At 39.6% G+C, this 15,566-nt stretch overlaps 1 protein-coding gene across 1 annotated transcript in view; it reads left to right on the top strand.

Annotated features, from left to right (window-relative positions):
• Positions 1-10,998, top strand: part of CDK7 (cyclin dependent kinase 7) — a 36,732-nt gene extending 25,734 nt beyond the window's left edge. Inside the window, exons 9-12 of the mRNA XM_019517748.1 lie at positions 2,234-2,320; positions 4,978-5,127; positions 6,682-6,829; positions 10,750-10,998. Of these exons, the coding sequence (XP_019373293.1) occupies positions 2,234-2,320; positions 4,978-5,127; positions 6,682-6,829; positions 10,750-10,775 (411 nt within the window). The 3' untranslated portion in view covers positions 10,776-10,998. The remainder of the gene's footprint in view (positions 1-2,233; positions 2,321-4,977; positions 5,128-6,681; positions 6,830-10,749) is intronic.
• Positions 10,999-15,566: the final 4,568 nt, after the last annotated feature.

Raw genomic sequence — 15,566 nt, 5'->3', positions numbered from 1 at the left:
GCGTGTGATTAATATAACAATCAGGTATCTTGAGAGGGAAGCAAACCTCACCTAGAAGGGAAGGGGTAGAATTTTCAAGTGAGGGAGTCCTACTAAATTATCCAATCCTATTGCATTTGTATAACATGGGATTATGTACCACAGAGCACTTATTGCTCCTGTGTGTTCTATTGCTCAGTCTTTTTTATCCAAAATTTATTTTTGTCATTCTGTTTAATCAGTTATATGCTATCTTTCACTTTTAGGGAAGCTTTACAAGTTTTATGCATGTATTTGTGATGGCTTTCATGACACTAACTGTTGGTGATATGTGTTCTGAACTGACTCCCCTCCCCTCTGCTAGTCAATCTGCAACTTAAATCTGAAGAACTAGAAGCAGTATTAACACAGTTAGTCTTTTCCACTCCTGCCCTCAAAGGGGAATGGCAAATTTAAGCAAATATTTCTTCTTTCATTTCTTAATATGGTTAGACCTCAAGATGCTGGATAGGCAGTTTCTACACCAATGATGCAGTTACACCCCTTTTTCTGAAGTGGAAACAATATCATCCAAAAAAAATTAATCGCAGTGTACTTTTAAGTACTGAACTCAAAACACAGTTGACTTCTGCTACCAGTTTTCCCCTCTCTCCATTAATTTTGAGAGTTGGAATTTTGGAAAAATAGGGCTGGAGAGTCAGCTTAAGAGGTTACTTAACCCAACCTCCTGTTCAAGTCAGGACTGTCCCTGTTGGAGAGGAGTGTTTTTTTTTTTCCTTGTCTTTAAGTCTGCTTTTCTGAAGTCCAAGGTGTTTTCTATTCTTTTGTTTTTCTCTCTCCCTTTCCTTAGGTCCTGAGCTCATTTCATGGTCAGTATCAGCTAAGTTGCCTCCCCTCTTTTTATTTGTATTTTTATTTTATTTTTGGAAAATTTTCAATCAATTCTTCCCTGTCTGAAATAGGTCAGGAAGAGCTTCCCTTCTCTGGTTTCTCCACCATCTGTCTGGAGGAATTTTTGGCACAATCTAAGAACTTGGTACAGTGTCTGCATTGTTGTATCCTCCCAGAAAATATCAAGTTAAAGCACTAGATCTTGTGATTTGGATACTTTTGGTTAGTTGCTTTAAAAAGACTGTTCACCTCTTCTTGGTTTGATGTTCTAAAGCAAATGTTCACCATGACACCTTGCTTCCTTCCCCCCCTGCCCTCTTTCACTTTTTACCTTAACAAAGAGACTTTTACAAGGTTTAATTAACTTGTTCTTGGGTTCAAAGCAAAGATACCTTAATACATAAGGCAATGATGCTGTCTTTCTCCCTGCCTATGCTTTTTGAACAAGCTCATTCCTTTCCATGTCAATATTTGAGTCGCATCAATCAAGTCTTATCCCAATTGGATCATAATTTAGTGTATGTACTCTAGTTCTTCCGATATATTCCGTACACTACTTGGTTTCTTAGGCAACTAGCTGACTTCTGTTTTATCTTGTTAACATTTCCTAAATTTGTACCTGTGACTACTTAATTCTTCACCTAGGTCATCTTGTTTTTAACTAATTTGTGGGCATTTGTCTCTATCCTCCATTTAACCTAGGTCTTCCTCCCTTGGTCAGCAAAGCTATAAGTAGAGAAGCTCTTTACCTTCTTCGTTAGGTGGACTTCACGCTGCTCATCTCGCCTTCTTAAAACACCACCCCACAGAAAGTAGTATATCCCAGAGGGACTGCCCATTTTAAAAATTCCTCAGACTTCAATTACTAAGTGAGAAGCAAGGTTTTTTGATGATGTATTGGGCCAACTATACAGTTGGGGAGAATATTAGAACATTGCCCTCTGTCAGGCCTCACTTATCCCATTTCCTGGAACATCATGGCTACAACACTTGACCCTCCTAAGCAAAGTATACAAGATCCTTAGCATAAAGATGCACTTCTTTCATTTTGTTTTGTTTACAAGAAACAGATGGAAGCCAGAATACGAAGCCATGATTACTTGGCTTCATAATGAAAACCCTAGTTCTAAGGTTAATGTTGTCTTGCTCTGAATCAGAGTGCCTTCATAGTCTATTTTGACATTACTGAGAAGTCCCAAGCATTCTACTAGTGCACATCTCCTGAGCAGTTGGTATCTAAAGTGTAATATCCCAAAGCAGTACTTTTCTAAAGGGAAAATTGGAGTCAGTCCCTAAGTTCAAAAGCTCATTAAATCTTTGGATTGGAACTGCTGTTACATTTTGCATTTTGTTTTCATTATAGGTCCCATTTTTGCCAGGAGACTCTGATCTTGATCAGCTGACGAGAATATTTGAAACATTGGGCACTCCATCAGAAGAGCAGTGGCCTGTATGTCCCTCACTTAACATGGTTTGATACATCAGTACCTATTGGGACTAAATTTAAAGATGTCAGGATATTTGGAACTGTTTCCAAAAAAATCCCAACATTGGTTGAATTTAGAAACCAAAGTTCAAAAGAGAGGGGGTTTCCAAAGTGTGTGCACTTTTATGAATCTGATGTTACCAGATGCTAAAACGGTAGCAGGTAAGAGTGAAACACGAGTAAAACCTCTTCAGTGATAATGCTTTCATCATGCAGAGATAGCTATGTGCTAACATGAAGTAACAGCAATTTAGTGGGGTTTTTTAGATGCTTGGTCAACTTCTGTGCTATAACTAAAAAAAAAAACATTTAGGCATTTACAAATGTATTAAAAATCAGAATAGTTCTACACTCCAATCCCCTTTCACCATGGTTCAACAGGAAATGTCTGAAGATTCTCATAGTAATCTTGTGTTCTTGGTGCATAGTGAAAAATTAGAGCCTGGTTGAAGAAAAAGTCTGTTTTTTAAGGTATCTGGTCACTACAGAAGTAATGTATTAAGATGAATGTACAGATCTGTAAATCTTCTAAAATTTGTTCCTGTAGACCAGTGGTTCTCAAGCTTTTTGGAATCAAGGTACCCTTCATTAGACTCGGGGTACATCTCCGTAACATTTGTGAATCGAACAGCATGCCATTTAAAAAAAAAAAACTAACTTATTACACTGCTTGCCTCCTTGCAGAAGGGCTTGACAGTGGGAGTAGGGGAGCATGGATACAGGGGGAGGCTGGTGATATCTTTTACTGAACATCTGCAGAATTGGGATAGACTTAGCCAAGCTTTTAAGTACAAATACCCATCCTCAGGTCTCTGAGGAAAAAAAAAGCAGGTGCAACCCAGGCTGTATAGCAGGTAGAACAAAAGCCTGGGTGCAAAACTCCATATGTAAATAAAAATATGATGCAAGAGACCTCATCAGTGAGCTAACAAGAAGAGAGGCATGCAATAGAAAGGACCACCAGGTAAGTGGAAGAGCAAGATCATTCGAAAGGGAGTGTAATATGTAGACAGATGAATGGTTATCAAGTAGGTTATGGCCCATTGTAATCTACCCTGCAGTTGGCAGTCTTTTACTACTATGGGCCACGGCTTGCACCCTAGACCCTCTGTGGGTGGCAGCCAGTACCCCAGTCCTTTGGAAGTGATGGTTAGAAAATGGTATTTAGAGGCTTGCTTTTGGGAATTGGCATATAGGTAAAGTAGATATGCATTAGAATAATGGTCCAGTGTAGCAGCAAGAGTTGCGTGATTTCTAAAGGCCTGGCTGTCACACAGTTTCACAGCCTTCAAGGCAGATGGGATTAGATGCACAGGCTGGGAAATTGTAGAGATGTACCACACTGTTCCATAACATGAGATAAGGTGGCACCAAGTCACAGTGCCCAACTGAGAGCCTTTAGAACAGACCAAATTTGGAAGACACTGGGGAAAGCCCAAATTAGGATGTGTGCATGTGGTGGTTTGTGAAATAAAGGAATATGCTGATAGGACAGAACATGGACAGTATAATGACCACAGAAAGATCAATCAATGATGCTTACAGATTAAGAGTCATCAGGAGGGGAAAAGAATACAAAATAAGATATTTCAGAGCAACAGAGGTCCCTGAGAGGGGAACCCAAGGCACCATAGACAGAGGGCATACCACTGGCCCATCTCATCTACCCCACTGGGAGGTGGTGGGGTCTTGGCCTCCAACCTCCAGGCTGCTGACATCTGACATTCAAGAGAGAACCTCAGTGTGAAGCTTGCATACTAGCCAGATGTACCTTGAGTCTGTGCTGCTCAAGGACTGGTAGACATAGAATTGTTTGCATTATTCTTATCTGCCATCACTGTGTATCAGTAAAACTCGCCTATTATCACATGGAAGGTCGTGATCAGTCTGAAGGTTTGGGTCCACCCAGAACAAGGTATCTGGGTTATAAATCCAGTGCCAACAGGAAGAAGCTGTCTATTTTATATCCTTTAGAAAAGGTGCTGTTACAGTGCCTACTGGCAACAAAGTAATAGCTACAACAGCACCTTACCACTAGGTGGCATGGAGTACTCTCATAACCTATTTGCATGGAGCAAATAGCTGTCCCTTGAGGTAATCAATAAAAGCTACAGACATGTGGCCCATACACCTGTGTACAGGGGTGGCTAGCTGTGTTGGTCAGCAATCAGACAAAAGGTAGAGCTGAATGGCACCTTGCAGATGAACCACCTTGCACTGCTCTATCATCTGTTTATCTGTTACTCCTGGTATCTGTATACTCGAAGTAGAGTGACTTAAACTGGTAGGGCTTCACACTTATGTCACTGATGGTTAGTGTCACTGTACTGTAGTGCCACTGCCTTGCTGATTAGCATCGTTGCTTTCCTGTCTATAATCATTTAGTTTTCTCCTGTTTTTGTTTCTTCAATTGAGCAATAGGAGGATAAATCCTTTAGCAAAGGAATGGATAACTGTAAAACAAATTGGTTCTTGACACTCATTTCAGTAGTTATTACACAGACAGATTTCAAACTAACGCTATGCTTTTTAAGATGTATTTTTTGTTAGTTGTGTCTGCTCGGAGAGTCTGTTCAATAGGGGGCCCAAGTACTTGACTGAAAATCAGTTTGTTTTTGTAGGGTATGACAAGCCTTCCAGATTATGTAACATTTAAGAGTTTCCCTGGAACACCACTTCAGCATATCTTCAGTGCAGCTGGTGATGACTTGCTAGATCTTCTACAAGGTTTATTCACATTTAATCCTTGTATTAGGGTCACAGCTACTCAGGTATTGTAAACTAGCTTTTTTGTATATTATAAGACCTATAGATAGTTACTGTTAACATCGTTTAAATGTTTTGTATATGTTGAGTGATAATCTGAGTTTGAGATGCATGCAAGCACCAGCTGCTATTTCCACTATTTTCTGAGAACTACATTTTCAGATACTGCAGAAGAAACTTTTAAAGGCACAAATAGCAGTACAAGGTTTGAATTTTGAAAATTTTCCTCACCAATCTGGATTAGAGATATGGGAAGAAAGGTGTATGGTTTTTTAAATTGTGAGACTTTTCAGCGCATTCTTCATTCACATCCAGTTACCTAGCAAACTTTGAAAGTTTCATGTCTTAATGCAGGACTTTCCATTTCTTATTTTACTAGAGAGGTTTTTGATTTTCAAATCACATGAATGTTTATTTGGTAGTTTTTACTGAAACTTTTGATCCTTTTGGGGGGGTTTCTCTGGGATCCTTAGCTAGACTGATAAAAAAATAGTTTTGATAGTGTAACCTGCTTCTTGTTAATATACATTTCTTGATATAGACTTCAAGCTACTTAGTTGTATTATGCATTTGGTGTCTAGTCTAGTTCAGGCAGAAATAGCTTTTTCCTAAACTCCTTTTAGCATTGTTCAGTAGAAAGAGAATAATTTAATTCACAACACATTTTCAAGTAGAAAGAACCTGCACTTAAAACATGACTGGCCTCTTCCAAATGGGACTTGATTTATAGCAGACTCTGAATATTGTAATTGGTATAACCAAAAGCAGTGATCTTTCTGGCAGCTCAAGTTCTTTTTTTTGTTTTTTCTTCACTAAAGTTTATGGAACGTATTGAACTCTAATCTGCTTTTAAAACAGGGAGTAAAACTGACTGTGTGTACGTGTACAGGTCTTCTGTTTACTCTCGTAACAAGCCTTTCCCTGGCTATGGTCATTCAAGCAAGTTCTTATGAGGCAAGCTAGTATGTGAACTTGCAGCAGTAGGCAGTTATCAAAGAAAAGCGTGTGTGTGTGCTCTTACCTTATGAAAGTGGGGTGGGATAAACTGCCTCACACCATGGGCTGCTGGTCACATGCACATGAATTGGCGTTGTTGCTGAATAGTTAATACAGTATAGCTTTATTTCCTAGTGGAAGGGAAAAGTAGAACAGAACCTAATTTTGTTAATCCAAAGATTTCAAGTGTGATCTTGGACAGATCACTTGACCTCTCCATTCCCTAGCTTTTGCTTCTGCCTCTTATCCATCTTGTCTATTAAAAACTGGGATCTTTTACTGAGTACAGCATCTGTTACAAGGGAGCTGGATTTTTGTTGAATACTTCAGGCATCATTAATACAGATATTGGCACATAATTATCTCTTTGGTTTGTAAACTGATGGAAGTTGCAGAGAATTCAATCTTGAATTCTCAAGCCACTCTTGTGTATAACAGTACTTAAAAAAAAAATTGAAAGCACAATGAAAAATGTTTTGGGACAAAAAGGAAAATCTGTAGCTTCAGATTATTTCTATATGCACTAATTATCTCTCCATCTATATTATATGATGACCTATTAGGCATTGAAACAGAAGTATTTTAGTAACCGACCAGGACCAACTCCAGGAAGTCAGTTGCCAAGACCTAACTGTCCTGCAGAAGCCTTAAAGGAGCAACAGAATCCACTTGTAAATTTAAAAAGGAAGCGAACAGATGGAATAGATCAAGGTAATACTTCCTTAAATATCACAGTTTCAGTTTTCTAAACCAAAGATGTAAGCTGACTATTCTAGTGGTATTTTGAAGAAATAAGATTTGTATATAGGCATTGTGACAAAAACCTGGGATGTCAGAAGCTACCAGAGATGCACCCTGTGTTGTGTAAATTTATTGATGCCTCACTCCACCAAATGAGTAATGCTCATGTCCATGGTAGTAATTTCCCCAGAAGTCACAATTTATCACAGGCCCTTCAGTCAAGTAATGGTGGGGAGAAGATTTATTACATGGGGAAAAAAAAAAGTGACTACCACCTCATATTTTTGTGTAAATCCCTCAGGGTCAGCCTCCCCTTGGTCACAGCAGCTCTCCCCGCCAGGGACCTCCAATCCACTCCTTACAGGGAGCCCCATCCTAACTGTCACCCCCCAACCCTGGGACACTCCACAAAGTGCCTGTTACCTCTTCTCCCTCACCTGCCCGTTTGCCTTCAGGGGAGTCAGAGTCCTCTTGAGTGTCTCTGCCTGGGGCTTCCTGACAGGCATCCATCTCCAAAATATTACTGGCACATTTGGTCAAATCTCTGAGCCCATAGCACCAACTGAAACCCTTTGATTTGTTTGTAGTATTGCTCTTTACAAGAGGTGATTAGTTAAAAGGACAATCTTGTTTTACTGGTTCCCAGACTCCTCACTGATTTTTATCAATATCCAGATCTATACTAGAATACTTAATCCATTCCATCCTCGAATTGATTTACCATTAAGCATAGCTATACGATAGGTATTAGGTAGTTATTGGGCATTATGAACTTTGTTGTGACAGTCTTTTGAACATGCCTTAAGAGGGGAATGAGGTGAGTACACCTTGGAGGAAAATAAAGGCTTGCTGCTATTGCTCCCTTATGAAATAAATACTTGGCTCTAGGGGTTTTGAGTTTTAACTGAGCATTCCCCTTTGTATACAAATGCTATTAATTAATGAGACTTGTACTTGAAATGGCAAGTGAAGTCAATTTTAGGAATCTGTGAGGCACTAGAATGCTGATCTACACACCGTTGATTTTTTTTCTTTTAGATGAGCTACTTTCCTCAGCTTTCTCTTAGGTGGTTCTTTGGCCTCTACATTGTAGGGGGTTTTTTCCCCCTTCATGAAATGTCTTCTCATTGCTCCTATACTTTCTGAACCCTCTGGACACCAGTGACTATCAGAGCTGTATGAGTGCAGCTTTATGGTACCTGAATGTTTAAAGCAGAGATGATGGGCTCATCCACATTATTTCCTTCCTTTTCTGGGTCAAGCATAGTCTTGCTGAATCTTGCCCCATGTCCAAAATGCTTTTAGAGAGACAGGGCTTATCCACACTTTTAAGGTTTTAGTGGGTGCCTGTTTGGAACACGCTTATAATGTCCAAAGCTTTTATTTAGTCAGGCTTGTAAAGCTCTGCATTAAGGTAAATGTAAGCACATCCTGTTCTTGGCCCTACATGAGGGAAGCCCATTCCGTGGGTTTGTTGCCCTGTGCATAGGCCATTCACACTTCAATCCTGCACCACCACAGCATAGGCTTTTCCTTACAGAAGGGGCAGTAAAAGCTAGGCACCTAGATATAAAGTCAGATAGCTAATCTGATATAAGGGGCTAAATGGATTAGCTTTATAAACAGATAAATCAAGTCTCTGTGCTAGGTACTACACTTAGGCCCTCTGATTAATCTTGCTGCTCTGAAAAGCAAGTTTCCTGACACTGCGATTTTCAGTGCTGAGGCAGGGCTTTGAAACCTGCCAGCATGGTACTTTTTCACTGGCAGTAAGAGTTTTCCCAGGTTCCAAAGAGCTGGCACCAACCAGGCAGCTATTGGCACCTGTGCCAAAGTTGGGGTCTTTTTCAATAGCAAAGAAAGTTGTTCTGTTAGAATAAGCCAATGCAGACATTCCCTTAGAAGATGGTCCTGAAGAAAAAAGCCTGATGCAAACATGTCTTTTTGGCATCATCTCCAATATAGGAAGGTGACAGTGCCATAGGATTTACTCCAACTATCCACAAACACAGAAGAAAGACCATTCAAAGGGTGTTCACCCAAGATGCCTTCCAGTTTTGTCAATTATCAAATGCAAAGGCTCCCAAGTTTTTCCTCTGTGTAGCTAAACTGCATATCAGAAATGGCATCTGAGTTCATCTAAACTGATTGATGTTTCAGTTCATTTGTTTTCTCAAAGTCTCCATCTTCCCCATGAGAAATGTAACTAGAACACTACATGCCAAGAGAGATTGAGTTTCTTTGGCTAGGACTAAGACATTTAGAAAATTGGGAAGACTTGAGGTCTTTGGGGATCAATGTAAAAGGGAATGTCACTTTCTTGGAATGCCTCTCCTCCTAGTGTATTGGATTGCCTCTTTTATATTCTGCTATGCCTTGTCTAAGCTGACAGAAATAAGTATCGCATCCTGCAATGTTACTGCTGTTGTAGAAATCTGCAGAGCTGGCACCTGAAAGTCACTCCATGTTCCTCACTACCCTTTCAAATTAACTGGATCTCGCTGTTTTGGGAGTGCAGTTCTCCAGTTCTTGCTTAAGTAGATCCTGAGTTTACCTTTGTCAAGGCTTGAAATGCTTCCTGAATTGTCACGTGGGAAAATTCAAACGCCCTCTCAAAGATGACAAATGTTTTCTACACTAATTGAAGTTCTTTGGGCTGTGCTCCTCCTGCATCACACTACTCTGAACAGCAATATTTTCATGAGCCTGAAGCTTAGCAGAAGAGATTGTAGTGGTTAAGGCTCCAGGGCTATACGAGAATGTAAACTTGATGCTGTAGACAGAGAAGTGCTTGTGCAACCCCAGTTGGCACTGCTTACCAGGAGTTAATAAAGTTCAGTAGCTCCATTTTGCATCACACAAATTTTAGGTAGACAGGGGCAGTGCTTTTGAAGAACCAAAGTTACCTAGTAATGGACTTTTCCAAAGGTTACCCTTCTGTGCAGGTGATCTCTACAAGAAGGGCTAATCATATGCCATTTCTTTGACTGATCTTGCTAATGCTTATTCCTGATCAGTCGCTTGTGTGGCATCACTGGTGTTAGGATACTGTCAGTGTCTGTCTTTGCTGGTAGAAAACATTTAATCAAGAGCCTCCCTCCCTCTCCTAGTACACACATCTGCAGTTTACATTCCAAATGGAGCCCTGAGCTGGCAAAATGGACAGCATAAGGTTTTTAACAAAAATTTAAAATTTTATATTGCAGATAAATAAATTAAAACTTTTCACTGCAAAGATAGGGGGAAATGTATATACGGCCTTCTAGTTCATTTCATACGTATATCTCCATGGGGAAATTCATAGGGCTAACAGGAGTAAACCATGTTTTAAACACAGCCTGCATTCATTTACCAGGACACGGCCAGAGTAGCTGAATCCTGTCCATAATGCTTATAATGACTGCCTCAGAAAATGGCCATGTTTTAGCAGGTCACACTTGTCATATAGCTGGACCTTAAGGAGTTGTAGGAGTGAAATAAAAGCAGCTACCCTGTCCATCTGGGGAACTTTCTAGTTATACGGAAGCCTGCCTATCTTTCTAGATTCAGCTGTATTTTAAACCTGTAGCTTTATATGTCAAATAGTAGAAGAAATGTATGGTAGAAAAGAAATATTCTCTCATGTAAGGCTCTGATATGAACATTTGTTTAGGAGTCCAAAGAGATTAATAGAAACTTAGTTTTTTATATTGCATGTTTCAATTGAGCATATGGGAAGAGCTGGTAGATGACTGCTCTTTATATACTGTTGTAGCCAGCAGTCACATGAGCCAGGTCCAAGAATAGACAGACTTGTAGTACTTGGGACTGTGTGACTCCTTGAGTGGAGGATTGGAGCCCTTTTAGTTTCATGTATCAATATAAATTTATAATTAATTTACACTTTTCAGGATTACCAAAAAAGTTGATTTTTTGATTGCCATGGATGGTGAATGAATGGTGCTGAAAACTGATGGTGAAGTAGCCTGAGACCAAAACAGTGGGAAAATGCTGTGAGGATAATGGACGTTTTTGTTGAAAAGTGAATTTGTAATATATTTATACGTGTAAAATACAATACTTAATGTCAGTGTTAAAAGTGTGATGTTTTATTAAGTCTAGACCTTTTTGAATAAAAAGTGTCTTTTATTTTTAACAAAAAGAGGATGATTCTTTCCATTGAATTGCTATATAATTACTTTGCCAAGTGTTAAGTGGTAACTTTGGGAAATCTTCTTTGTGGCTATAGATCTGATTGCTAAAATTTATCACTAAAGCTCTGCTGACGGAAATGCAGATGTTTTATTCCAAAGTAAAAATGGTAAGTGCGCACATGCCTCACCTGGGAAATAAGTATGCAGATGAATGTCCGCCAGTCCATAGTACAGACTCAGGAAAAACTACGGACATAAGGGAGAGCCAGAATACATTCACTCACTTTGTTCCAGTTAAATATGCCAAGATGCGTGCATTTTCATTTGTTAGTGCTCAATCAGCCGATGTGTACTTGGAACATCTTCAAGTCATGTCCAAGTTGAATTGTGAATAGTGTGGAACATTGCCGGAGTTTGAAACACTCTATTTTGATTTCCCCTCCCAAAGGATTAAACCTGTCTGAAAGAAGGCATCAAATATTTAGAGCAAAACCATAAGGTGGTGAAAAAAGGCAGCCTTACTTTAGAGATCTTTGGAATTACAAAAAGGACTAAAGGAATGTATGATAAGGAGTAATATCCCATCCTGCTATATGGTGCTTCTTGTGATGCATACTTCTAACTAGAATAAAGAAACTGGAAATGTAATTGGGTACAGTATTTAGTTGTCCCAAAACCCTCTAAAAAAGTGTTTTTTGTTTTTGTTTTTTTATTGCTTGTGTTGCTGTGTACTGACTACCAGTAATTCAAAATCAGACTTGGATTTCCTAAGACACAAGTGCTACTCTCTTCCTTCTGCCTCAGACCTGATGGATTTTGTGTAGACCACAATTTGTATTTAATAAGATTAGGTGGAGATTGGGAAGCTGTTCAGGTGAACTGCTTTTAACCTAAATTCTGAAATTCAAATCATACATTATCAACAGCTAAATTATTACAGGGTTAATATTTTGATTGAACAAAGGGACATGCACCACACTGCAGTTCATTCATCTGAGCTCAGGCTGTATAAGGGAGCTTTAGTTGTACAAATTTAATTGCACTTCTGGATTTTGTGGATTTAAGTTCCTTGGGGTTGTTGTCTCCCTGTTGGACATAAGGACCTCTATATTCCATTTCCAAACTGAAAACTTCAGCTCCTAGAGTTGAGTGTTCATCTGCAAACTGAAGATAATATCTAGTTCTTGGGTGTAGTAAATATTGTTTGTGAAGCACTCTGTGTTTAGTATTGTGCAAATTTGATTTCTAGAGTGATTTTTTTTTTGCTCTGCATCCTGAAGGGAGCCTGGGAAGAAAAGCCATACTACTAATTGCATGACATTACTGCATAGTATCATTGCCAGGAAGTCAGTTTCCCAAGAGAAAAAACTTCTTTGGTGGAACAGGTAACTGTTCTTAAAACTCTTATTCTTGGAGGGGGGAGAGAGGATAATAGGAAGCTCTATAAATCGAGCTTTACAAAATGCATTTGGCTACACAAAATTACTATACAGCTCCACTTGGATACCAGTAAATTTGAAGGGTCAGGGTGTACGTGGTGAGTAGCACTGTCGTATACAAGGATCATATTCCCCTGGTCTCTTAGGGGGGCACAGTTACCTTCATTCTCTAAGGAAGGTCAGGTCAAAGGAGCAGCTGACCTACTGAAAGGGATCTTGGGCCCACATAAGCCAAAGAGTAGAATTCCTGGGATAAGCACACTGGAAGGAATCTTCTGTCCCATTTCCATGCCAGCTGCGCTCAGTAGTATACACATTTTTAGCAGGAATCTTTCCTTCATCACTTGTTCTATTGGCCATGAGATGGAGGAGCCTGATTTTTGGTTCTGCCATGGGGAGGGTTCCCCAGTTCTGTGGATTAGAAGAATGGCGTCCCTATCACTTTGTGTATGTCTCCACTAAGTTGTTAACTAATTCTGGTGTTGCTTACATCGAGGTGAACCATAGAAGGGAGCCTAGGATTTATCTTGACCAGCTGGCTGGCTAATACTACAGCTAGTATTATTGTGTAGGCTCTACATTATAAGATTTTATAACTCACTTTTTCTCTCCAATTTTAAAAAGAAAAAGGTAGAAAAGCCTTTACTGAAGGCAAATCTTAAGTGGTCAGAAAGAGAGGGTGGGACCAGCTCTAGATTAGACTTTGTGAGGTGTTTGAGTGTCTGGCAGGAACACCTAACTTAGAATTGGTGCTTTTCAGAAGGGAAGGGCTTGTAAGTATTTGACTGGATAAATATCTGAATGCTCCAGCATAAGTAAGCTTTTCTCCAGGAAACCTAAGTATGGAGTCAAAATAACAGGTGATCACTTGCATAGTTTAGCCTAAAACCACTTAAGTCTAAATGTATTCCCAGTTTTCCTATTAAAAACTTGAGAAAGGCAGGCTGATATTTGTATATCCTGCATGAGCTTGGAAAGTGTGTACACGCACCAGAGAACTTGAGGAGGCAAGCTTCCACTGTGGGATTTTGTCCTCCACATTGTGATGATAGGATCAGCTTCCGGGGTGGAAAAATGATCTCTCTGGAAGTGTCAATTTATGATAATGGGAAGGTGAAGCTATTGAACAGATGCCAGAGGTTAAAGTGAAGTGCATGCGCAGGTGTTTTAACTAGTGATCTAAAATGGAACGCTTGAATGAATACTTTATAGAAAATAAGATGACTATAAAAACCTTTACTGGAAGACAGCTTCCTGGAAGAAAATCTTGCTCTGCTCAGTAAATAATTGATGACCATACTGACTCCAGTTTTACAGCTGGGCATCAGTTACAATTAGGCTTATATACACGTTTATCATTTACCTTCTCTCACCACTTGATTCGTAATTATTGTCTCAGTTTCATTACTGGACAGAGCAGGAAATGACAAAAAATGAAAGTTCAGTTCTGGAGAATCCTTTTATCTGTATTTGTTCCAAGTAATGCACTGATGAAAATCTATTATAAATATCCGTACCAGGAAAAGTAACAAAAATGGTTTAGCAGAGTTTTCTTTTAAGAAACCTAGCATCATTATTTGATCATTAGGTGTCCGTCTGGTTGATGTTCCCCAACTTGGTGGCTCAGAAGTATACCTCTAAATCTGTATTTTAAGATTCTATGTTTTAGAAGTATTTGGGTGCCAGAGATGGAAAATGTCAGCCTACGGCTGGTTTCATACATGTGCAGGGTTTAACCACCAGTTAAAATAATTAAATTACACATTTAGGTTAGATGCACATATGAACAAATTTAAATGCTGTGTCTCTTCAGATACAAAGGAAATGCAGAATAGTTTCATAGTTGTTAGGGGCTGGAAGGGACCTTGCAGATCATCAGGTCCAGCCCCCCTACACGTGGGCAGTAAAGACTGCTGGGTTCAAATCATCCCAGCAAGATAAGTGTCAAGATGTTTTTTGAACATCATCAGAGTGGATGACTTGTACCACTTCTGGGGGGAGCCTGTTTCTGTTTGACATAGACTTCTCTGTCCTAATCAACTTCACTTGCAGCCAGTTTTGAGGGAGTATGTTACCACTACAGTGATGTAAAACCAGAGGATTCATGGGGAGAATAACATAAAAAGAAACCAAAGAAATACCAGTGAAGACCCAGTTGGCTACTGCTGTAGGAGAAAAGCAGGATATTGTAGAAGATGAAAAAAGGACAGTAGGAATATATTCATGAGGTAGCTGCACCTTGGCATAATAAGCAGAGTGCTCTTAATTAAGGAATGGCCATCTGACTCTTTCTAAATGCAGGCACCACAAGAAGGTGAGGTAATCAAGCCAAGCAGAATTAAAGGAAGAGAGTGTGAGGGTTTTTTTTGCTTGTGCCAACAACCTGTGCTTAAAGCAACATCAGCATGCAACAACAGTTCCTTTACCTGGCCTAGAGTCAGTATTTGTTCACTGGTTATGGCTAATGTTACTGTATGGATGCAGCTGTATAAAATATAGTAATACTGGATAGCATTGCTTTAGTAGGGCATATAATCTGTATAACTTCTGTTTAGCTTCTGGGCTTTAATAAAAGAATCCTTAGGTAGATAGCTGATTATAGTACGGTAAAACCCGATGGAAGTATGTTTTGACGTTTGTAGTGCATGATTAATCACGTTTCTCCATTTGTTACTGTGGCTCAACAAAGTACACATTTATGCTGCTGTGCTTTATGCCTAATGAGAACTGGTTTGAGCACTCCAGGGCAGGGGTGGTTTCTTAATAGGTGTTTACATAACTCAACCCGATTAAGATCAGGACTCGCTAGGTGTGATCATCAGAAAATGGATCAAAAAGCACAACTGAATCTTAAAACCCTTCCTAGCTGGGGCCAGACTCAAGATTTTTTTTCCAACTTCTGCAGTTGGCCATACTGTGAAGGGAAAATATTTAGAACTGTAGTTTAATATGTCATCAAATGTAACTAGGCAGCTAAATACCAGATGTCTTGGCTAGCTTCTTTTTGAACTTCATTCCATATGAATTGTTCTGGGGCTCTGTGACAGAATATATACTCAACCTCCCTGTCTTGGATCCTTCCCAGGCCAGGATGCTGTTAGAGAATCCCCCTGCTAGGGTCCTCCTGGGTACTTC

This window comes from Gavialis gangeticus, unplaced genomic scaffold (assembly GCF_001723915.1).
Source record: "Gavialis gangeticus isolate Ggan-Ray unplaced genomic scaffold, GavGan_comp1, whole genome shotgun sequence".
NCBI lineage: Eukaryota > Metazoa > Chordata > Crocodylia > Gavialidae > Gavialis > Gavialis gangeticus.
The sequence above is the reverse complement of the archived record's forward strand: the minus strand, read 5'-3'. Positions and strand labels throughout refer to the sequence as shown.